This window comes from Bos grunniens, chromosome 11 (assembly GCF_055505025.1).
Source record: "Bos grunniens cultivar Pamir isolate PY7600 chromosome 11, Bosgru_T2T1.0, whole genome shotgun sequence".
Lineage (NCBI taxonomy): Eukaryota > Metazoa > Chordata > Mammalia > Artiodactyla > Bovidae > Bos > Bos grunniens.
Window position 1 is genome coordinate 85,952,066 of NC_141175.1, and position 24,842 is coordinate 85,976,907.

At 36.1% G+C, this 24,842-nt stretch overlaps 1 protein-coding gene and 1 non-coding gene across 11 annotated transcripts in view; both read left to right on the forward strand.

The window, feature by feature from the left end:
* MAP4K3 (mitogen-activated protein kinase kinase kinase kinase 3) overlaps positions 1–24,066 on the forward strand; it is a 184,975-nt gene extending 160,909 nt beyond the window's left edge. For 6 of the 10 annotated variants that reach the window (XM_086327334.1, XM_086327335.1, XM_086327337.1 and 3 more), the window contains 11 exons: positions 1,280–1,359; positions 2,479–2,539; positions 2,626–2,743; positions 4,297–4,355; positions 5,387–5,490; positions 10,659–10,830; positions 14,185–14,253; positions 14,334–14,426; positions 19,329–19,399; positions 21,914–21,969; positions 22,639–24,066. In XM_086327334.1, coding sequence (XP_086183460.1) covers positions 1,280–1,359; positions 2,479–2,539; positions 2,626–2,743; positions 4,297–4,355; positions 5,387–5,490; positions 10,659–10,830; positions 14,185–14,253; positions 14,334–14,426; positions 19,329–19,399; positions 21,914–21,969; positions 22,639–22,726 — 971 coding nt within the window. In that variant the 3' untranslated portion in view covers positions 22,727–24,066. The remainder of the gene's footprint in view (positions 1–1,279; positions 1,360–2,478; positions 2,540–2,625; positions 2,744–4,296; positions 4,356–5,386; positions 5,491–10,658; positions 10,831–14,184; positions 14,254–14,333; positions 14,427–19,328; positions 19,400–21,913; positions 21,970–22,638) is intronic. The other 4 variants (XR_015137174.1, XR_015137172.1, XR_015137173.1 and 1 more) reach the window with 1 other exon arrangement.
* On the forward strand, positions 6,967–7,076 carry LOC147363465 (U6 spliceosomal RNA). The gene has a single exon (XR_015137537.1). It is a non-coding gene; the product is annotated as a U6 spliceosomal RNA (small nuclear RNA).
* Positions 24,067–24,842: the final 776 nt, after the last annotated feature.

Below are 24,842 nucleotides of genomic sequence, written 5' to 3' on the forward strand. Positions count from 1 at the left end.
TTCTTTGTGTTATTAGCAGTGTTTGAGGTGACACAGGATATTAAAATTTTACTGTATAGTCACCATGAGAAGGCAGTGGCACCCCACTCCAGGACTCTTGCCTGGAAAATCCCATGGACGGAGAAGCCTGGTGGGCTGCAGTCCATGGGGTCACGAAGAGTCGGACACAACTGAGCGACTTCACTTTCACTTTTCACTTTCATGCATTGGAGAAGGAAATGGCAACCCACTCCAGTGTTCTTGCCTGGAGACTCCCCGGGATGGCGGAGCCTGGTGGGCTGCTGTCTATGGGCTCGCACAGCGTCGGACACGACTGAAGCGACTCAGCAGCAGCAGCACCATATCAATATATTGAAACCGTACACTCTGTGCCATCTCTCTGTATAAAGATGTACATAGATACACATGTACACACATGTGCACATGCTTGATGTCTCTTACACGCACACAGATTTGCTAAATCTTTTAAATAGCCAAGATGTGGATACTTTTATTTCACAGGTAAAGAAAACAGCACTCAGAGAGGCTCGTTGTTTCAGTCGGTAGTAGAGCTGCAGTTTGAACCCCGTTCAGTCCTGTCTGAGCACAAAGTTAATTTCCCAGTACTAACCCTAAACACTGGGCAGTTGAGGAATGCTCTTGACACTCTAAGTTGTTTGTAGGATGCTTCAGCTTAGTCTGGAGAAGTTCTTCACCTACTTTTTGATATGATCATAAAATGTGATCGAACAGGACCATGACCAGACTTGTAACGTCTTCTAGAAGATACTGAACACCCTAGCAGGTATCCAAGTTTAGTTAACCTTTTAAAGAGGCAGTAGTCAGATCTTGGTTTTTTGATGCTATGTTTATAACAGACCATCTGCAAAAATACTTTGAGTTTTCATCAACTTTTCCTGGATTACACTCTATGTGTCATTTGCACGTGATCCTCTCCAAGAGGGAATTTAGAAAAGGAGTTGCAGATTCTCTTATCAGTCCTTAGCACTCTCCAATGAATGAGGAGTCCTAACATGCCATTCTTCAGAACCTGTTTTCCTAAAAGTTTTCTTCACTGCTTTGAGGCTGATATCTGCATATAAATCAATTCTTTGAGCTACAGTTTCTAACTACTTACTTGCATTAAAATAAGAAATACTGCTTTATAGACGATAGCAATTCTTTTTTCATATGTTAATGCATATATATATACACACACACACACTAAATGTTAGATTATATAAGTCTTTTGTAAAAGAATTTTATACATCAAAATCAGTGGATTATTTTGTCATTTCAGATCAGTACTTGATATTTGGTGCTGAAGAGGGGATTTATACCTTGAATCTCAATGAACTTCATGAAACATCAATGGAACAGGTATGTTATTCTGTGTTTCTCCCTTTAAAAAAAAAAACTCTTAATTTATTATACCTAGACACTAAATAAGGAATAAGTTTCAATGCTGTGATTTGCTGCTGTCTCTTGTTTAGAAAACCTTCCTAGAGCATGTCCTGTTTACTCAGTGCTGGAGATGTACTCAAATTTTCCACAGTTTGTTGTGATCCACACAGTGATTATTCACAGGAGTAGTGCTCACTTTCAAGTGGCTCATGATCTCACAGAGAAAATAGACCTGTAAACCAGTAACCACAACATATTGTACTTCCAGTTAGATGTGACACTAGGAGTGAGTACAAAGTGTAACCCCCAGAGGTGGTTATCACTAGCACTACCTGTGGAGAGAAGAGGAGAGACATTTAAGATGGACCATAAATGATGGTGAATAGAAGGTTGACAGACAGATAAGAGAAACAAACTGCATGATACGAGTAGGGAACTGTGAATGGTCAGTTCAGCTGGAGTACAGAATGAGCATAGAATAATAACAATAAATGAAGGTGGGTAAGTAAGCAGGAGCCACACCCCAGAGCTTTGTGTACCATGCTGATGATCAGTAATGAATTCTGTATATATGTCCTTTATGATTTATAGGTTTTCAGCATTTTCTCTCAGGCTTTTTTCCTCCATACCTAGTGTTTCCATACTCTTACGTTTTACAACACCGTGATCTTTTTTCCTCTCTTCTGCTCCAGAAGCCAGGCATGTCCATATGCCCAGATAAGACCATTTTTTGGAAGTACACAGGAGAGTTTTAATTACTGAAAACTCAAGAACCAAAATAAAGGAATAGACATTGTTTGAAAATGTCCTTTTCCTCGTGTAGTTTGAGATTACATAGTCTGTACCATAAGGAGAATAGAGCTAATCATATAATGTAGGAACTTAGATAATGAAATTACACTAGTTTATTTTTCTTCCATATAAATGTGTATGTGTAGCATCTTGTTTTAAATACCTTATAAAATGAGTTTCTATTAAAAATAAATTTCTTTTTAAAAACTGGCCTAATGATATGACAGCTACATGGTTAATATGTGAATATTTACACTGCCATTATCTATTATTCTATGTAAGCTTTGTGTTTTTTTTTATCAGCTATTTCCCCGAAGGTGTACATGGTTGTATGTAATGAACAATTGCTTACTGTCAATATCTGGTAAGTCTTTTAGTTTTTAAAAACCTTACAGTTGTTGTTCCTATTTATGTTATCAGCTTTTGTGACACCTTTATTTTTCTCTATAGGTAAAGCTTCTCAGCTTTATTCTCATAATTTACCAGGGCTTTTTGATTATGCAAGACAAATGCAAAAGTTACCCGTTTCTATTCCAGCACACAAACTTCCTGACAGAATACTGCCAAGGTAATTGTACATTTAATTATGTTTTCATCCTTAGAGATAATATGTGAATGCATTTATTAAAAAAAATAGATAGAAATCGTATGTAATGAAGAAAACTGTAAAAAGTAACATATTTTCAGAAGTGTCTATCATATTCTAAACTTTTCTACTTTATACTTTTCCACTTATATCAAACATTTTCTTTCTGAACTGTTTTTCTACAATGTTAAAACTAATTTTTTTTTCCTCTAGTTTGCTTGTAATTTTATATCACATATAGTGCTTTTGACTTATTTGTGTCAATTTGAATGAATTGAATTTTTTTCAAAGTAGTTTCTAAACTTAGAAAATTTAAGTGACTTATTAATTGAAGATTTTTATTAGAAGATACTTATAAATTTAGGTGTTTTGTTTTTCTACTTACAGGGATTTTTAATTATGTTTACTCCTCTGTTTAGTCATTATTATTATTTTGGTTATTATTATATTGGACCTTATTTGTTAAGTAAAAGTCTTCTGAGTCTGGTATAAATTGTACTTTACAATACTTCTGTAATGTAACCATTCTTCCTTTACAGTATTAGTTGTAAAGCAACTAATATAGAACCTTAACTTTTAAGTACTTTAAAAATTTGTCGTTAATTACTGAGTTTACAGTATAGCTAAGATTTGCCACTTTGCGCACAAAAGCTTTTTAAAAATTAACTTTTCAAAGGAAATCCTTTTAAAATATACTGCAAGCATTTCCGTCTTCTTAAAATAGATTACACTGAGTTTAACTGTGTCTTTTCATGATGAATTAGTTGTGATAATGAACTTGATTTATTATGTTTGTACTATAGTATCTATAGTTGGACTTAAGGGTATCAGGAAGCTTCTTTCTTCCTATATAGTTTATATGCCCCATTTTTTCTCCCAGCTGCCACTTTCTGCTGTTGTTTTTCTGCCTCCTTAGAGCATGACTCCATTCTGCTTTCTAACTTGATAAATCTTAAATTCCTGTGGGCATGGAAACTGACCACCAAGCTTTAAAGTCATATACAGCTCCAAACAGTGGAAGGCACATAAACTTTAATGTATTAACTTTTGGATACCGTTTTTATCAGAACAGAGTCCTGTTCTTTTCCCAATTTGTGGCTCGTCTTTTTACTTTCTCAGCTCTGTCTTTTGGTAAACTAAAGTTAATAATTTACTAAATACATTCAACAAATTGAATGCCACTCATAGTTTGAGGTGCTATGGATACATCAGTGAAAAAACAAAATCTAAGTTTATTATTATTTTCCTGTATAATCTATTTTTGCATTTTTAAAAGTAATCCTGTGGTCATATTCTTCAAAAATCTATATATTTTATAGTTTTGTTTTTTCATATTTAAATTCTTTATCCATTTGGAATTGATTAGAGAGGGGTTGAGAAAGGTATCCAGTTTATTCTTGTTTTTAATAGATAACCCATTATGTCCGGACCAGTTTTTAAACAACTCATCTTTTCTCCACTGTTCTATAACAGTAGTATTTTCATATACTAACTTCACCTACATGTATTATATATTCATTTCCATTTCCATTTAGGAAATTTGCTGTATCAGCAAAAATCCCTGAAACCAAGTGGTGTCAGAAGTGTTGTGTTGGTAAGTAAACCATCCAAATTCACACAGCTCTCCTGTTCTGCAGAGTGGATAAGAGGATGCTGTGAGGCCCATTTTTCAATCTAGTATAAAACCGTAGTACTCCAGAATATCCTGCCAGTAATAGTTTACTTTTCTCCCTTAAGTAAAATAAATGTATTGCCCATTCTATTTTCATGTAAACTAAACCTAATGTAGAACTTTGCACACATAGTTGTTTCCCAAATAATTTATTGACTAAATAAATGGAGAATGATGTTATTACAGCACGTTACCATACCCTGTTCTCTAAGGGGCCTGTTACTAATCATTCACCATTCTGCTTAGTAATGGCTTTTGAGACTGCATTTATTCACTCAGTATACTTGTTATTTACTCTCATACCTTTAATACATGAAACTTAATGCTTGTGATGTGCAAGTCAGAGTCTCCTTTTCACATACCGCAAGCCTAAAGTCCTCCTCAACCCCTGTAACAATTAGCTGGTTGATTCATATCTAGGAAAAGCAAAAAATTGTTTTCTTTCCTCCCTTAAAAACCTCTGAGGCAATTCAGCTTTTTTATTTGTAAACCTGTATCGTGATTAATGTCTCCATCTAGTGAGGACCAAGGCAGTACTGCCTCTGATAAGTACTACCAAGAGCACCCCAAATCACCCTAAATGTGCTACAGCTATCCATGTGGGAACATTTCCCCAAATCTGCTTTAAACCTTTCTTCAGGATCTTGCTGTCTCAGTTAATCTCTCTGATACCATAAGACCTAAAGTTCTTCTGCTACCGTAAGACCTAAAGTTCTTCTTCCCACCCCCTGGGCCCATAACAACCAGCAGTTTTTGAGCATACAAATAAAAATCCTGGAAGTGATGAGAGTTTTGCACTCCTATCTGAAACAGTATTTCTTTTTCACTCTGCAATCAAATTAACAAATTGAACTGGCCTCCACCTTTCGTTTGTTTGTTTTTGGAGCAGGCAGCTATTACTGTAAAAACTTTGCATTATAAGAAAACTTACATATACTTTTTTGCCTTGACAGTGAGAAATCCTTACACAGGCCATAAATACCTATGTGGGGCACTTCAAACTAGCATTGTTCTATTAGAATGGGTTGAACCAATGCAGAAATTTATGTTAATTAAGGTAAGCATGAATGTCAGCCTACATCATTTTTTATATAAAAGCTTATCAGTTTTCCTCTTCTTTCAAGAAAACTTTTTTTTTTTCCAATTAATTCTCAAGACAATGTAATGATTTTGGATTATATGGCAGAGTGGTGAAAATCTGCCTAATTATTTTTAAAAAACTCCATTGGCCTGATAGAAGTTTTAAAAGAGACTAGATAGATAGTTCAGGGATGTGACAGTGGAAGTCTGAAATACTGAATCACATACACAGTCTGATATCAAGAACAGGAGGTACTAAGAGAGTAGTAAAATTTCGTCTGAATATGTTCTCTGGTTGACCTGTTCCACTGTAGCAGAGGGACAGTCTACAGATTGGCATTTGGCTTAAAAAGTCAAGGAATAACCATCATGAAGGGGAAATAATTTGTTTGGAATATCTGCCATCCTATTAATTCACCTAGGCCTTCCCATGGATCGATTTTTGTGCCTTTGTGTCTCTAGAATCTTAACGAAAAAAACATTTTTTGGCCGTGCCACATGGCATGGGGATTTCAGTTCCCTGGCCAGGGATCAAACCTGTGCCCCTTGCAGGGGAAGCGTGGAGTCTTAACTACTGGGCTGCCAGGGAGGTCCCTCTAATGAATATTTTTTAAAACATTTAATATTACTCAACTGAAATTTAAATTTAGAGGAAAAGCTAACTGAAAATGTATGAAGTGCTGACTCTGTCACTCCAAGGAAATACCAGATGAATTTTTTATGCTGTTTTCCTCGCTATTTTGTATAGATTAAGTAGTATTTCATGAGCATTTGCTATCTCCATAGAAATTGGGATCAAAATAATTGGAGTGGATTCTTCCTAAATTACATAATATAGAATTAAGATGTTTAAAGTATTGGCTTCCTGTTATTTAAAATTTTATGAGTGACTAGGGAATCTAGTTTTAATTTTCACATCAGTATTTATTAACCTCACAATTAACTAGGACTAAAGAAATGAAATAAAGAGTTTCAAGAATTTACCACCCATTGAAGTAATATTTCCACAAATTCACTGAAACAAAAATTCTTTAAACAAAAAGCTGAAAGGGAAAATAACCTTATAAATTGTGCAAAACAGAACTTCTGAACCCAGCCCATTTCTGTCCACCTGGTTTTGTTCTAAATTCCTCTTTGTTCTTATCTGTTTGACAAAAGCACAGCATATCCTAGATGGAGTGGTAAAGTGTATATAATTATTTTTCTGCAGCCCTTCCCTTCCCTGTCTTTATCCTTAGTCTGTTACAGTATGTCCTTCCTATTCCTTTCTTTACTAACCTCTATCAAAATGAAAAATAGTTTCATTACATCAGTTGTTCACGGATACTAATAGTTTGATTAAACCTTAGTATGAATGAATTTCATGTGTTACCCGATATGTTAAACTATTTATCTTAATACATAGTGAAAGATTCTCTCTATTAAAGGAACTTTTTGTATTAAGAATGTACAGGTGCTTGCTTCGATAACACATATACTATTACTAAAATTGGAACAATACAGAGATTAGCATGGCCCCTGCACAAGGATGACATGCAAAGTCATGAAGCATTCCATATTTTTGTGATGTAATTATCCTCCAATTAAAAATAAATATACAAAAAAGAGCATGCAAGAGAATATATATTTTGAAGGCATGGGAAGCTTAAAAATTACCCATGCATGTTTTCTTTTTTCTGGGTACCAGGGAGCTTGGTGCTGACTGATGAGGCCTGTTGCCAGGATTCTAGGATGTTAGCCTTACATACAGTTCTACTTGTAGGCCTCCTTTAAGACTTCTCACTCTTCCCACTTTCCTTAAATTCCCTGAGCAACATGCACTTCTTTACTGTCTTTCATCTAAACCCAATTCTCCTTTCTTTGTCTCTCTGCTTTGAAATTTCTCTTGAGTGCATTTTGTTTTTATATTTGATATTATCTCAATTAGTATTTATGATGTTTCTATACTATAAGTCTTACCAGATGTATTCAAAAACATTCTTATGTTTTCTGTATTCTTACTCTTCATGACATTTTCTAAGTTTTTGCTTCAGTACACTGTTTTATTTTCAATATAAATAAAAGTCATAAATTGAGGCAGATATTCATGTACTTATTACAAATCAGGTACAGTGCTATTTAATTAGACAGATAAAAATGAGTAAGAGAGAGGGTGTGGAGAAAAGGGAACGCTCTTGCACTGTTGGTGGGAATGTAAATTGATACAGACATTGTGGAAGACAGTACGGAGATTTCTTAAAAAACTAGGAGTAAAACCACCATATGACCCAGCAATCCCACTCCTAGGCATATACCCTGAGGAAACCAGGGTTGAAGAAGACACATGTATCCCATTGTTCATTGCAGCACTATTTACAATAGCTAGAACATGGAAGCAACCTAGCTGTCCATGGACAGATGAATGGATAAAGAAGTTGTGGTACATATCAGTTCAGTTCAGTCACTCAGTCGTGTCCGACTCTTTGCGACCCCATGAATTGCAGCACGCCAGGCCTCCCTGTCCATCACCAATTCCCAGAGTTCACTCAAACTTATGTCCATCGAGTTAGTGATGCCATCCAGCCATCTCATCCTCTGTTGTCCCCTTCTCCTCCTGCCCCCAATCCCTCCCAGCATCAGAGTCTTTTCCAATGAGTCAACTCTTTGCATGAGGTGGCCAAAGTACTGGAGTTTCAGCTTTAGCATCATTCCTTCCAGAGAACACCCAGGGCTGATCTACACATTGGAATATTACTCGGGCATAAAAAGGAACACATTTGAGTCAGTTCTGATGAGGTGGATAAACCTAGAACCTATTATACAGAATGAAGTGAGTCAGAAAGAGAAAGAGAAATATATTCTAACACATATATACAGAATCTAGAAGAATGGTACTGAAGAACTTATTTAGAGGGCAGCAATGGAGAAACAGACATAGAGAATAGACTTATGGACATGGGGAGAGGGGAGGAGAGGGTGAGATGTATGGAAAGAGTAACGTGGAAACTTAAATTACCATATGTAAAATAGATAGCCAATGGGAATTTGCTGTATGGCTCAGAAAGCTCAAACAGGGGCTCTGTATCAACCTTGAGGAGTGGGATGGGGAGGGAGATGGGAGGAAGATTCAAAAGGGAGGGGATATATCTATACCTATGGCTGATTCATGTTGAGGTTTGACAGGAAACAACAAAATTCTGTAAAGCAATTATCCTTCAATAAAAAATTAATTTTAAAAGAAAAAAATGAGTAAGAGATAATTATTTCCCTCAAGGACTATCATCAGTAGCAACTGGTTTTAAAACTATTTTATGGGAATGCTCTTCTGCTAGTGACTTATACATATTGTTTAGTTATTATTGGAAGCTAAATAGAAGTAGTCACAATCTGTTGGTTTTCTAATTTACTGAGGAAAAAAATACAGAAGCACTGTTTTCTTCCTGTCCTACTGCTGTTTCCACATTTCAAAGAGAATTATTTTAAATGTTTTGCTTTATTAAAAATAGGACAGATTTTGTCCAAAGCACATCCCCGGGTCGTAGGGATGCTCCCAGCGAGCATGGGTGTAGAGTGTTTGTTGAAGGCATGTCTAGAGCTCTGGGATGGTGGCACTTAGGCAGTTTCAGGGAAGAAGCAATGTGGGAACAACAGGTGTGGGCAGAGTTTCACCTTCCAGTCTGAGGATCACACTGCATCTTCTGACACTTTAAGGCAATTGCTTGTGGTAGCCCCATTTCACCTGTTTATTTTCTCTATAATTTATTTTCTTTAGAATTTATAAGTAAACTACAGAATTAAAAAATATCAATTTCAGTAGCTTTTAAAGATACTAACAGTAGCCATTGGGAAATATAATGAGAACAGCCCATTTATAGGAGCAACAAAAATAAATTATAAGTAGACCTAATAAAATATGTGTAAGACTAATATATTTTTAAAAAACCTTTTTATTGTAAGGAAGAACATTGCCAGCACGCCAGAGCTCCTCATGGCACCACCCCCCCTACAAATCAGCTCCCATATTTTCCATTTTTGCCATAGCACATAGCCCTAAACATTAGCATTTTACCTAATGTTTCAGCAGTATGGAAGTGGAATCATATTCATTTGGGTCCGACTTCTTTTGTGCAGCATTGTGTTTGTGTACTTGTTGGATGCAGCCATAGTTTGTTCATTTTGATTGCACTCTAATTTCTGATTGTGTAAAACTGTCATCATTTTATCTGTTTTAGGCATTTTGGTTACTTGCAGTTTTTTTGTTACTTTTAGCAATGAAACGTGTATACTTTTGCACATGTCTCCTGTGTGCGTGTACAGTCATGTTCTGTAGGTTGTATAACTAGGAGTGTTATTTCAGGGTTCTAAGAGATGCATATCTTTGGCATTAATAAATGATGTAGTTAACCACTGTGGTCGTACCAGTTTGTTCTGCCACCATCAGTGTTACGAGCATTTGTCTACTTTTCTCTGAGTAACCCTTATTATTCTCGTTCTTCTGGTGGGTGTGTATAGTTACCTTGATTTTTTTTCCCCTGATTACTAATGAAGTGAATGTTTTCTATTTTTCCAGAGTTTCAGAATGTGAATTTAATCTCTTTGTAGTAAAATAAAAATAATTTTAAGCTTATGTATAATGAAAATCAGTTGCATTGTAATTAAGTTAATTTATTGAATAGAATCACTTGAAATACAGGGCTAATTTCTTTTGTGGGTTGTTTTTTTTTTTTCCTGTCCACATTTATAAAAGGAATGTCTCTTGCTAATTAGCATTTCAGTTTTCTCACCCATGTTTGCTCAGTTGGATAAGAAGGCAGAGGAGTATTACTGAAGTGCAGTGTCCAATTAGCAAACAAGAGACTCTGCCTCAAAGGGTGGAGGTGGGGGGACTCTCAGACCAGCCATGCAGTTGCTGGATCTGTTTCCAATTCTGATGCTAAAATGTGTAGTATTTAACTTAAAAATTACAATGCTGAACCTAAAATCTTTATAAGATGCTTCATAATTTGGATTTTTTCTGCATACCCTGAGTTTCTGTGAGAAGAAGCAGTCTTTATAGTAGAGAGTACTCTGTTATGTATTTTCATAAAACCAAGCATTCTTAATGGCATTCCCGTGAAATTGTTTGGCTTTTGTTTTCCTTTTGTAATATATTTTGTTTTTTTCCAGCACATAGATTTTCCTATACCATGCCCACTTAGAATGTTTGAGATGCTGGTGGTTCCTGAGCAGGAGTACCCTTTAGTCTGTGTTGGAGTCAGTAAAGGGAGAGACTTCAACCAGGTGGTTCGATTTGAAACAGTCAATCCAAATTCTACCTCTTCGTGGTTTACAGAATCAGGTTTGTGGTTTTTATTTCATTATTAAGGCCAGTGCATAGACTGGTTTTGTAAGTAATAAATTTACTATATCTTTCACCAGGCAAGTACAGTGCATAAAAATCCAGTCTTGAGTAACTTACTGAACTGGAAAAAGAGAAGATGACTTGCTTTGAAATAGCTAATTTGTTTGACACATTTAAAACATTCTGGTGTCTCCCAGACTTGAGTGTGTGTCAGAATCACTTGGCTGGGTCCAACCCCCAAGTTTTTCATTCAGTAGATCTGGGTGAGGCCTGAGATTTTCAATGTGTAAGTTCCCAGGATGTTGATGATGTTACTACAGGGACCACACGTGGAGAACCACATATATATATACGCAAACCTTGTTGGTAGTGCAAGTTGTATCCGACTGTTTGCAACCCCGTGAACTGCAGCACACCAGCCTTCTCTGTCCATCACTTACCTCCCTGAGTTTCCTCAAACTCATGTCCATTGAGTCAGTGACGCCATCCAACCATCTCATCCCGTGTTGCCCCTTCTCCTCTTGCCCTCAGTTTTTCCCAACATAAGGGTCTATTCTAATGAGTTGACTCTTCGCATCAGGTGGCCAAAGTGTTGGAGCTTCAGCATCAGTCCTTCCAATGAGTATTCAGGGTTGATTTCCTTTAGGATGGGCTGGTTTGATCTCCTTGCTGTCCAAGGGACTCTCAAGATTCTCCTCCAGCACCTCAGTTCAAAAGCATCAATTATTCAGCGCTCAGCCTTCTTTATGGTCCAGCTCTCACATTTTATATATGACCGCTGGAAAAACCATAGCTTTGACTACATGGACCTTTGTCAGCAAAATGATGTCTCTGCTTTTTAAGACACTGTCTAGGTTTTCCACAGCTATTCTTCCAAGGAGCAAGCATCTTTTAAGTTCGTGGCTACAGTCACGGTCCACATTGATTTTGGAGCCCAAGAAAATGAAATCTGACACTATTTGCACATTTTCCCCATCTATTTGCCATAAAGTGATAAGACCATATGCCATGATCTTAGTTTTTTGAATGTTGAGTTTTAAGCCAGCTTTTTTACTCTGCTTTTTCACCTTCATCAAGAGGCTAATAGAAAACCTGATTTAAAGGAAAAGCTGCATTAAGTATATTTTCCAGTATATTTTTGTAATTGATACACAGGTACTACCTGGTAACTTTAATAAATATTTTTAATCATTTGTAATTAGGATACAAAATATTAAGTAAATAGTAAAGCACCTCCAAAGTGTTTGAGGGTGCTTGAAAATAATTCTTTAACATATTTCCTAAATTTTGATCTCCATTTCCCAGTTGAGCACATTCTTCCTTCATAGCTTGTACCTTAGGAAATAATACCTCCAATTAATGAGTTCTTAACAGAAATTTGATGATAGTTTGAAACCCTCAGTTGCATTGTTCCAATCCATACACATTGGCAAAACTTGGGTTTTGTGGTAAATTAATCTGATTAAACTGTTACACTTTAAAAAAAATGACCTTAAAGGTCTTTTTATCTTTGTTTTTAAAACACTGTGTTTGTTATGAAGCTCCTTTTGTGTTTTTGCCTAAAAAAGGACATTGTACAATGTTTTGCTATAAAATAGGCATGGCCATTTTTGAAGGTAATTTTTAAAGGTCTTGCGAAGGCCCTTTGCTCAGTCTTTGACAACTTAGAGAAGTGTTAAAGATCCAACTTGCCAACAAATATTGATTAGACAGGAATTTGTTGGAAGCCTGAAAGAGAGTGTTCACTAAAGGAAAAAAATTAAGAGACTGAGGTTTTGGCATTGGGGAAAAAAAATGATCACACATTTAGACACATTCAACAGAAATCTAAAGACAGTCTCATGGCTGCTGAAGCCCAGGGAACTTGGAGAGCTTTCTATTGAAAGAAAGCATGGCCAGCCCTTGGCAACAATATGGGGCTTCTCTTTGGCTTCCTCAAATTCTCTTGTTAAATTCTCCCTTTTTAGACAGTGTCTACCCTTTCAGACATGGGGTTAACTCCTGCTTTCTAATTTCTTCCCTTCTATTGTTGGTTGACTAATATTTTATTTAGTGAATTTTAGTTCTTCTTTCTCCCAACCATTTTAATTTTAAATCCTTTTCTACTAATTGTTTAATGAAGAGCCTCTCATTTCCCGACACAAGAGTTTTGTACCTTCCATCCCAGGAACTTTTGATCGCTTATCTTAGCATAATAAAATCCCTTTATTAGAAGTTAAATACAACAGATATAATTCATTTCTGATTTTGAGATGATGAGGTTGAGTAAGAGGGTGAAAGTATGTTTAAGGTTTTGTATGAGCTGAAATTATAAGCTGTGGTTTCCTAAACTCTGCTGCATAGTAGAATCCACTTGAGAAGATTTTAACACTCTTGATACATCAAGTCACACACACATACCCCCATTTAAATAATATCTGGAGGTGGCAGCTGGACATCAGTAGACCTCCAGATGACTTCAGTGTTTGGAAACTAATTATTATAAGCCATTTGTAAATCTCATTTTCCTGGCTTTCTATCTAGTAATGCTAGACTGGCTTCTTGACTGATTTTCACCAAATGTGTAAGAGTTACAAAGATCTGGTTGGCCTGATTTATAGGAGGCCTGTTCCATATCCTTCTTAACCCTGGCTAGTCACAGAATATGTGTGAAAGTCTGAACTACAGCTGCCCTTGGATTTATTAGGATTCTAAATACTATGGGAAGTAAAAAACTAGACTGATAGACTAGACTTCAGAACCACTCTCCAGAAACAAGGCCTATAGCTCAACAGTTTTAGCTTTGATATTCATACAAAGTCTAGGATATATTACATCTCACTTCCTGGAAAGCTAAATCATTTAAATATTTTAGGTTTGTTAGAACTTAGATAAATCATTATTATAAAAATAATGCCTCTGCATTTTTATGGTGCTTCATACTTCTCAAAATATGTCAGTATTTTTTTAACTCATTTGTATTCAAAGTGATTAACTTTCTGATTCATTCATTCAGTAAATATTTATTGCATGTGCTAGGCATCACATATAATGGTTTACGAAGCACAGCCCTTGGCCTTCTGAGCTTAAAATCCGAAATTAATCATTGCCATAATATAGATCTCACATATGAATAGGATAGTGCATTACCAGCAGTAATGACAATAGCTAACCCTCCATTAAGCACTCACTCAGTTTAGCTCTTGTATCAGAGTTTGAACCCAAACCCATCTGAGTCAACCGCTGCATGTGTATGACCAAAAATATATATCTATTTCAAATTTAGTTATATTCAGAATTCTTTTTTTAATGTCTCTGTGCTTTAAATATTACTTTTTCCTGTAAGTTTTATCAAGTTTGTTTGTGTTGTAGATACCCCACAGACAAGTGTTACTCATGTAACGCAGCTGGAGAGAGATACCATTCTTGTATGCTTGGACTGTAAGTTTTTGTTTATAAATATCTTTATCTTAATAAGCTTTCTTTTATCTTAGTTTCTAAGTGACTTTTTTCCGTTATAGGTTGTATAAAAATAGTAAATCTCCAAGGAAGATTAAAATCTAGCAGAAAATTATCATCCGAACTCACTTTTGATTTCCAGATTGAATCAATAGGTAAGTCAGAGTTTTGTGTTTCTTGTTTGACTGCATTATCAGCTGCTTAGAATAATTTGTCCAGTAGTTATTTGAAATTATAAAAAAATATTACTAAGGACTTATTTTTTTTAATATAGGATATAATGAATATGAGGTATCAGTCTTTGCTTTTACATATTCCCTAAAATAGTTTAACAACTTTGATATAATCAGTAAATAATGTCATCTTCCCTACAGGTTGGGCATTTTCAAAATAAGTAACTAAATATTGTTATTCATAACCTAGTTATGAATTTCCATTTTCTTGAGACTCCTGTAGGGTTTCCCAGTAAGTGCTTTACAATTTAGTATAATCTATTATTTTTGCTGTTGTGTCTGCTGATCACAGATCCTCAAGTATATGGAATTTCCTTCTTGCTATTTTTACATTATGCTTGATAAGAATTTTTTCTGGAAAAAGATTTCTTACAGAATCAGTATTCTAAAATGATTGCATTCAGGAAAAATAAGGTAAAATGACCATAATAGAGAGAATGCTGATGAATATGAATGGCAGTTAATTTAGCTGTACACTGGTTTTTCTGGTGTTCTTTATCAGTAAAGATCCTTGCATGTATGTGCATTAGCAGAAGGTAAGGCCCAAGGGCAGATAGTTCATTTGTCTTATTCTTGGTCCTATTTTTAATCTTTCTCCCAATTAGAATGCCTCTCTCCAACAAGCAGACACTGATGATAATAAGTCAGTTTTGAGGGACATCTGCTCAAAATGTTCAAATGGAATCCATACTTAAAAACACATGGCCGGGTCAAAAAAAAAAGGCAAAAAACCAGAAACTCAAAGTGATACGCCATTTCACACCAGTCAGAATGGCTGCGATCCAAAAGTCTACAAATAATAAATGCTGGAGAGGGTGTGGAGAAAAGGGAACCCTCTTACACTGTTGGTGGGAATGCAAACTAGTACAGCCACTATGGAGAACAGTGTGGAGATTCCTTAAAAAACTGGAAATAGAACTGCCTTATGATCCAGCAATCCCACTGCTGGGCATACACACTGAGGAAACCAGAAGGGAAAGAGACACGTGTACCCCAGTGCTCATCGCAGCACTGTTTATAATAGCCAGGACATGGAAGCAACCTAGATGTCCATCAGCAGATGAATGGATAAGAAAGCAGTGGTACATATACACAATGGAGTATTACTCAGCCATTAAAAAGAAAACATTTGAATCAGTTCTAATGAGGTGGATGAAACTGGAGCCTATTATACAGAGTGAAGTAAGCCAGAAAGAAAAACACCAATACAGTATACTAACGCATATATATGGAATTTAGAAAGATGCTAACAATAACCCTGTGTACGAGACAGCAAAAGAGACACTGATGTATAGAACAGTCTTATGGACTCTGTGGGAGAGGGAGAGGGAGGGAAGATTTGGGAGAATGGCATTGAAACATGTAAAATATCATGTATGAAACGAGTTGCCAGTCCAGGTTCAATACACGATACTGGATGCTTGGGGCTGGTGCACTGGGACGACCCAGAGGGATGGTATGGGGAGGGAGGAGGGAGGAGGGTTCAGGATGGGGAACACATGTATACCTGTGGCGGATTCATTTTGATATTTGGCAAAACTAATACAATTATGTAAAGTTTAAAAATAAAATAAAATTTAAAAAATAAATAAAAATAAAAAAGAAAGCTATGGTACATATACACAATGGAGTATTACTCAGCCATTTAAAAGAAAACATTTGAATCAGTTCTAATGAGGTGGATGAAACTGGAGCCTATTATACAGAGTGAAGTAAGCCAGAAGGAAAAACACCAATACAGTATAATAACGCATATATATGGAATTTAGAAAGATGCTAACAATAACCCTGTGTACGAGACAGCAAAAGAGACACTGATGTATAGAACAGTCTTATGGACTCCATGGGAGAGGGAGAGGATGGGAAGATTTGGGAGAATGGCATTGAAACATGTAAAATATCATGTATGAAACGAGATGCCAGTCCAGGTTCGGTGCACGATACTGGATGCTTGGGGCTGGTGCACTGGGACGACCCAGAGGGATGGTATGGGGAGGGAGGAGGGAGGCGGGTTCAGGATGGGGAACACATGTATACCTGTGGTGGATTCATTTTGATATTTGGCAAAACTAATACAATTATGTAAAGTTTAAAAATAAAATAAAATTTTAAAAAAAGTGATACGCCCTCATGAGTAGTAAAGAAAACCAGCGGTGTCCCGCCGAAGATGGGGACCCAGAGCCAGGCATGTTGTTTGAAGCACCTACTAATTAAGACTCTCCACATAAGGCCTGGTGGCTTTAGAGGGGATTTTTATCCACTATTAAAAGAAGGAATAGTCCCTGTCCTATATACCAACTGCTTCAGACTGTAGACAAGAAAGGAATGCAGAATAAATCAGTAACACTCACTTCAGTTCAGTCGCTCAATCATGTCCAACTCTTTGTGACCCCAAGGACTATAGCACACCAAGCTTCCCTGTCCATCACCAACTCCCGGAGCTTGCTCAAACTCATTTAGCACTGTTGATAGTGAAATCAATTAAATTATACAGAAAACAAAGTTTCCCAATCTCATGAAAACAGATTTTGGAAAATTTATATAAAATACTAGCAAATAGAATTCCATATCATCAAACAGTAGACTTTATCTCAGAAAAGCAAAGGTAGTTCAGCAGCAGAAAATTTATTTATGTATAGCACATTAAAAGCCAAAAGTTACATAACTCTTCAGTAGATGCACAAAAAGCATTTGGTAAAATCTAAGTCATTCTTGGTTTTTTAAAAAGACAACTTTTTATTTATTTATTTATTTTATTATTTTTATTTTTTAAACTTTACATAATTGTATTAGTTTTGCCAAATATCAAAATGAATCCGCCACAGGTATACATGTGTTCCCCATCCTGAACCCTCCTCCCTCCTCCCTCCCCATACCATCCCTCTGGGTCGTCCCAGTGCACTAGCCCCAAGCGTCCAGTATGGTGCATCGAACCTGGACTGGCATCTCGTTTCATACATGATATTTTACATGTTTCAATGCCATTCTCCCAAAACTTTTTAGAAATTATCAGTAGAAGGAAATGTCCTTCATCTAGTACAGCTTATTAAAAATATCTTTTAATGGTTAAACTGATTCCCATTAAACTAGATAATGAGATAAGGAGGTTTGCTATCATCATATTACAACATAGTCTCATTAGACTATGAAAAGGGAACTGTGAGGATTAGAAAGAAATAAGCAAAATATCTTTTTTTGCTGATGGTATGATTATCTACTAGAATATACAACTCTAAACTATTAGAACCAACAAGAAAATTCAAAATTGCTAGATATGAATAACATAGATGGAGAGCTTTCTGACATGCCAGTAAGATGCATAGGAATAAATGTAGTCAAACATGTGTAAGATCATTATCTAGGAAATTTGAAGTTATCTTTTAAAAGCATAAAAGAAGATTTGAACAAATGAGCTACACTGTGTTGATGTATAGGAAGACTTAATATGGGAAAGATGTTAGTTCACAAATTAATCCACACATGCAATGCATTTGCAGTGAAAAAAAAAAAAAAAACCAACCCAGTACGGTATTCTTGTGCTGCTTGATAAGCTGATCTTAAAATTCATAAGGATAAGCCAAAGGCCAAGAATAGTAAAATAAATTTTGATGAACACTTGCCCTGCTTGATACTGAAACTTACTGTGAAGCCATAGTGATTAAGACAGTGTGGGATCAACACAGGGATAAATGGAAGAATGGAACAGGAGGCTCAGAAGTAGACCTACATGTAATTGGATATTTATATCATATGTCAGTGGGGAGATGATGTTCAGTTCAACAAATGATGCCAGTACAGTTCGTTATCTGCAGGAAACAAATTAAGAATATTCACTGAATATACACCAAAATAGATATTAAATATTTAAGTACAGAAAGCAAAACTAGAATTTTTAGAAGGCACATATCCCAGTAATTCTATTTCTAGGTATCCACTCCAGAGACAATTTTGCACACATATGTGGGGGGAGGTACAAGAACGTTTAGGGCTTCCCAGATGGTGCTAGTGGTAAAGAACCTGCCAGCCAGTGCAGGAAGCATAAGAGACATGGCTTCCATCCCTGGGTTGGAAAGACCCCCAGGCGGAGGGCATGGCAACCCACTCCAGTGTTCTTGCCTGGAGAATCCCATGGACAGAGGATCCTGGCAGAGTCGGACACAACTGAAATGGCTTAGTACGCACACATGCACAAGAATGTTTATTGCAGCATTGTTTGTAATAACAAAAAGAATTAGAAACATCATTTGGTTCCTCACACTAAATATATGAAAGTTGGAAACATACAATATAAAGTTCACTGATCATGTGAACTCACTGTGTTCTAATAGTAAAAATAAGCATGAGAACAACAAATACCAGATCCATAAGGTGGTTATCTCGGGGAGGGAGGAAGGAAGGGTTGGAAAGGAACTAGAGGAGGAGCATATAGGGATGCTGGCAGTATTCATTTTTATTTAAAACAAAGAACAAATATGGGGAAATGTTAGTATTTAAGTGTTGAATGATAGATACGTGTTTTTATGTCATTCTCCTGTTTTTCTATATGTTTCAAATATTTTCACAAAATGAAACTTCCTAAAGCAAAAAAATATTTTCAGTGAATTTTCTTTTTCTTACCAAAATATGAGTCAATTCAATAATGTATTTATGCTGTTTAGTTTATAATGTGTAGTACGTGGTGTGGTAAAGATGCCATTATAAATCTGGACTGACTAACAGTTATTCATTGAAATATTGTTATTCAAGGTAGAAAGAGGGGTGAAGTGACGCTTATTGGTTGGACTTTGTACTGTTAACAGTAACTCAGCTGTTCTTGCCTGTTAGTTTGCCTACAGGACAGTGTGCTAGCTTTCTGGAAACATGGAATGCAAGGTAGAAGTTTTAGGTCTAACGAGGTAAGTGATCCTTTTGAAAATTACAATCATTAAATAGTCCTGAAGCACTGGCAAATTCTACATCACAGAGTTTTCTTTAACTTTGGAAAATTCCTGATTGGTGCAATGAAATGTTAACATTTTCTGTATTCAATTCAGTGATAAATTCAAGAGCGCATACTTTATAGCCCCCTCTCTCTGTCCATTAAGTCAAACAAGTTCATTGCATTATTTTATGTGCTTCCAGATAAGCACCCTTATATTCAGAACAGGAGCTTGCTAAATACTGCTAAAAGTGAGCCAGCTCTGATATTCTTTCAACTTTCCAAGACCATCACCTGGAGCAAGAGTGCAGATGCGGGTTTGCTCTGTCCCTGAAGCACCTTTCCTACTTTGTATATCAGAAAAATGACCAGTGTAGGCTCCAAGTAAAGGGTTTCCCTGGAAGTCAACTTGCCTCCTATTTCTGGTACCCTTATCTCATTATCCTTCCTTCCTTAATTTAACTCCAAGTCATACGACGTATTCTGGAGAAGGCAATGGCAACCCACTCCAATACTCTTGCCTGGAAAATCCCATGACTGGAGGAGCCTGGCAGGCTGCAGTCCATGGGGTCGCTAAGAGTCAGACACGACTGAGCGTCTTCACTTTCACTTTTCACTTTCATGCATTGGAGAAGGAAATGGCAACCCACTCCAGCATTCTTGCCTGGAGAATCCCAGGGACGGGGGAGCCTGGTGGGCTGCCGTCTATGGGGTTGCACAGAGTCGGACACGACTGAAGCGACTTAGCAGCAGCAGCATACAACGTATTCAATTTAGTTCATCATTTATGCCAGAAAGTGCTGGTGTTATAACATGAGCAAGACTTGGTACTTGTCCCTTAAAATATTACAGGCAAGTAAAATCATCCTGAGTTCTTTCAGTAACCCCACGCCAGTTTCAGTAGTAAGACTTCTACTTGAGCATTGGAGGGAAAGGAAAACAGTAGGTGCCTAGAGTAAGAAAATAGCTTATTTGTGTTTTAAACTGTTACGTGTTAAGCTCAGAACATTTCTCCTGACCAGTAAACGGTACTGGTAGAATGATCCTGAGTGTGGGTTTCAGAGAAGATCCTGGGGTTCAGTCTCAGTTTTCCTCTTCAGTAACTGTGTGACCTTGGCGCTTCACTTAACTTCTCTTTGCCTGTATTTCTTCATCTGTGAATTGAGGATAACAGTATAGTACTTACCTCATAGGGTTGCTAAAAGAAAGGAAATAATTAATGTGCTTGGCATAATGCCTAGCCTATAGTATGTATTCAAGAAAGGTGGCTGCCAGTATGTTTCCAAGAGTTACTCCCACAAGAGGGCTCACCTCTCAGGAAGATTTTTTTTTTAATCACCTGAGGGAATGGAACCTAGAGATAAGAATCGTCAACAGCTAATAAACACCAGACAGAGAAAGAAAAGCATCGTAGGCTGGATAGAAGAGAATGGTTTAAAAAAAATTAGTTTGTCCCAAAATATCCTGAGGCACTTTTTCAGACTGCTTAGATACCCCTTACTAAATACAACCCCTCCAAAAATGGTCTGTCCTTTAAGTAGGCAAATCCCAAAATACATTGACAATCAGTGATGATGAACTGCTACTATTGAAGTGAGCATGTTAGATCCTTCAGGCGTGCTGAGTTACAAAAGAAGTCAAGAATCACTGCTGTTTCCAGAATAATTTTATTTTCAAAATCAAATTGTTTTTTTCAGCCTACCAGATTTTGGGGGAGGCTACTGCCATTATAATTGGGAATGTTTTGCATTTAATAAGCAATAAACAGTGGGTTTATCTTTCTCCTGTAGACTTATTCTTAACTCCCCAATTGGTACTTGGTCACACTGAGGACTTCTTTAAAGATGTATGCCATCAGAAAATATTATTTCAGGAGACTAGGAAAGAAATGGGAAAGAGAATTGTTATCTACTGAGCATTTCCTTAACTAGGCATTAAACCCACTATAACTTACAGGAATATGCAAGATACCACTGAAAGGTAGATACTGTCTATCCCTTTTGGCAGAAGATAAACCATTTCCAACAAGTTACATACCTTTTGCAGTCGTCACTACTAGTAGGTGGGAGAACTCGGATTGAAACTGGGATCATGAGTTTGGCCCGTCGCACTACACTGCAGCCTTTTAAGTGGAAGGACCAGATGCGAGGGCCTTACTGCTGCGAGAGCCTTGCTGTCAGCATTAGGGTAGCTGATAAGAGGTTTCTGATAAATAAAGTGGACTAGGTGCTTTGCTTTTAAATTTTTCCCTGGGAGCCTATATTCCATTTACTACTTTCATGTTTTATGATTGATTCAAAATAATCCATATTTTTCCTAGACTAACAAATGGACATACCTGTGTGCTGACTTGAGAAAGTTAATGGTGATACAGGGGTTCCGTTTCCATCTTGGGAATTATATTTCTTTTCTATAGAGTTATAAATTAAATGCCCATATAAAATTCTGTATTTTTCATTTCAGAAGTTAAATTGGTATTTTCATTGAACAGGTAACACAAGAAATTTCAGATAGCACAAGAATTTTCAGACTACTTGGATCTGACAGGTAGGAAAAGTGGTTGTATTAAATACATAGTTCTAAACATATTTTATAAATCCAGCATAAAACTAGTTTATTTTTCAAGAGAATTGGAATTTCTGCAGTAATATATTCAAGATTATATTTTTCATGCTATAAGTATTCACAGAAAGTTATGAAGCCTTTGACAATGAGCCTGATCTTCCAAGTAGCAGGAATACATAGATGTTGTCAGTACTAGTTTTGCATTAAACATAATACCTCAAATATGATTTACAACACAAGAGAGGAAATACCATATGCTAGCAAACAGAGAAGTTTTTAGTTATAGGACCAAATAGGATCTGGGGTTCTATTTTGATTTATTTTCTGACTCTTGAACTATACATTGTTTTTAGAATTCATAATAAGAATTAAGTTCCCCCTACTTATTCCTAGTTACAGGTTTTACCCCCTCTGGCTCTTAGAACAACACTGGCTTAGAAGAGAGTGGTGGGCAGCAAAATTACTTCCCAGACCTAGAACTGCCTCTTTAATCATAGTGATTTGCAAATGATTTCTGCCCACATAGCAAATAAGCAGCATTTATTAGAGGCATATAATGAAGAAGCAGTGGAAAAATTTTCTGGTAACATTAGTTTGTAAGAATAACTTTGTTTTGTTATATGTTTTTTATGTGTTTGTTTACTATTTTAGGGTCGTGGTTTTGGAAAGTAGGCCAACCGATAACCCCACAGCAAATAGCAATTTGTACATCCTGGCGGGTCATGAAAACAGTTACTGAGAAGTGTGCTCTGACAGTGAACTATAGGAAGGAAGAACACTACCACTGCAACATTATCGGACGCTTGAAGCTGTGCAGAAGCGCAGTTACCTGGCTTCAGTTCCTTGTAATTTATTGTGGCATGAGACAAGATGGGGCAATTTTTTGTTTTAAGTGGTATGGATATATTTAGCATATTGAACCACACAAGTGCTTAATTCATTGTTATGTAATCTTTGTACATATAGGCAGTATTTTTCTGTGAAACTTCATATTGCTGAAGACACACACTAAGAATTTATGTAGATAATGTACTTTTATGAGATGTACAAGTAAGTGTCTTATCTGTACAGATGTAAATGTTGAAAATGCAATTGGGATTAATATTTTAAGAATTCTTTAGTATATTCTTGGGTGTGGCTATATTACAAAATGGGATGCTGGCAATGAAACCGTACCTTTAACACTATTGTATTTTTATTATATGTAATTTAGTAATATGAAGATAAATCTTGTAACTTTTAAAATTGTAATGGAGGCTGTAATCATTTTATAATCTTGTTTTTAATTTTAATGCAAGTACACTGGTGTGTTTATATTTGCACAAAGTATTGATATGTGATGTATTAAGTCACAAAAGTAAGCTGTGACATTGTCAATATGCATTTGGCTCCACAACATCTTTTATAAATGTATTTGGATTGTTTTCTATGTGAAACAAACTGATTAACCCCTTGTTGTAGTAACTGGTCTTTTTTATATTTCAGGAGAATCCTATAAGATTGCTTGTCTCTGCTTAAAAACAATACCTTTGAACACTTTTTGAGTCACAGAATAGCGGTACCATGATGCAGCACTGCAGTTTGTCTGGGTTACAGTATGCACAGAGTATGTTAGCATTATCAAAGAGTCCACACTAAACATGTCATATAATCACTTTGAAGAACTATAACATTCCATAGAGGGAATCAATTCAAATTTCTAGTGGAATTTTTACTTTTGTTGGCCTTATTTTATGATCATTTTCATGTTTCTTTTGATTTAGAGTATTAACACTTGGCCAAAATAATTTAGTTACTACCTCATAGAAACAATATAATGGTTACTACACATCACAGGAACTTAGTTTTGGTTAAAGTCATTTTTGATTGCTTTTTTCCCAGTGGAATATGTATATACCAAGTTTTAGAAAAATGCACACTTTTGGCTGTTTTTTGGTATATGTTCTTTATATTTTAATGTGAGTATATACACAAAGAACAAACTAAATTGTGATTTATGGTCTTCATTTATTTTAATTGACAATGCTTTTAAATATGTTCCTGATTGTACATAGTGTAAAATAAACATGTTTTTTAACATGCTGTTGTATAGTAGCTTGTCATCTGGCTTAATCTGTATATAGTAAGATTAAAACATATTAAGGAGAAAAGTGTTTTTAATTACTCTGCATTAAATCCTTAAGTAACCATTGTGATCCTTCAGATCTTGATATTTTTATTTGATCTGTCATCTAAATTTCATAAAAGAGTAATATTCCCACATTTGAAGGCTCTTCAACTTTCTGATCAGGAAAATCACAACATTCATAATTTTTTAGTTGGAGAAGTCAACAAACTGCATTCCTGGGCCCAGTCCTGCTTAAGTGAAGTTTACTAGGACAAATACATTTACATGTTGTCTACAGCTGCTTTCACCAAAAAAAAAAAAAAAAAGACAGTTTTCCCCAAAAAAGTACATGACCCACAGAGCCAAGATATTTACCATCTGACCATTTATAGAAAGAGTTTGCTGACTCCTGGGTAGAGAAAGGAAAGGAGAATGCTGGGGAATGCAGTTCTGAAGGCAAGGAGGGCAAAGTTAGATGTAAGAAAAACGAGTTGGGGACTGAGAGGTGGGTGACATTTCAACTCTTGTCAATGCTTCTGCCTGTTATTATGACCTTGGATAATCTTGACTCCAGAACAGTTTCCTTATCTAAAACTGACTTCTAAATCATAGAGATGTTAAAAATCATAGCAGTCGTGTATATTTATCACTTTGCCCAAATACATTGTGACTAATCTTAGCATTAATAATAATGATTGTTTTAAGGTTTCCTTGATGGCTCAGACGTTAAAGAAATACAGGGAAACCC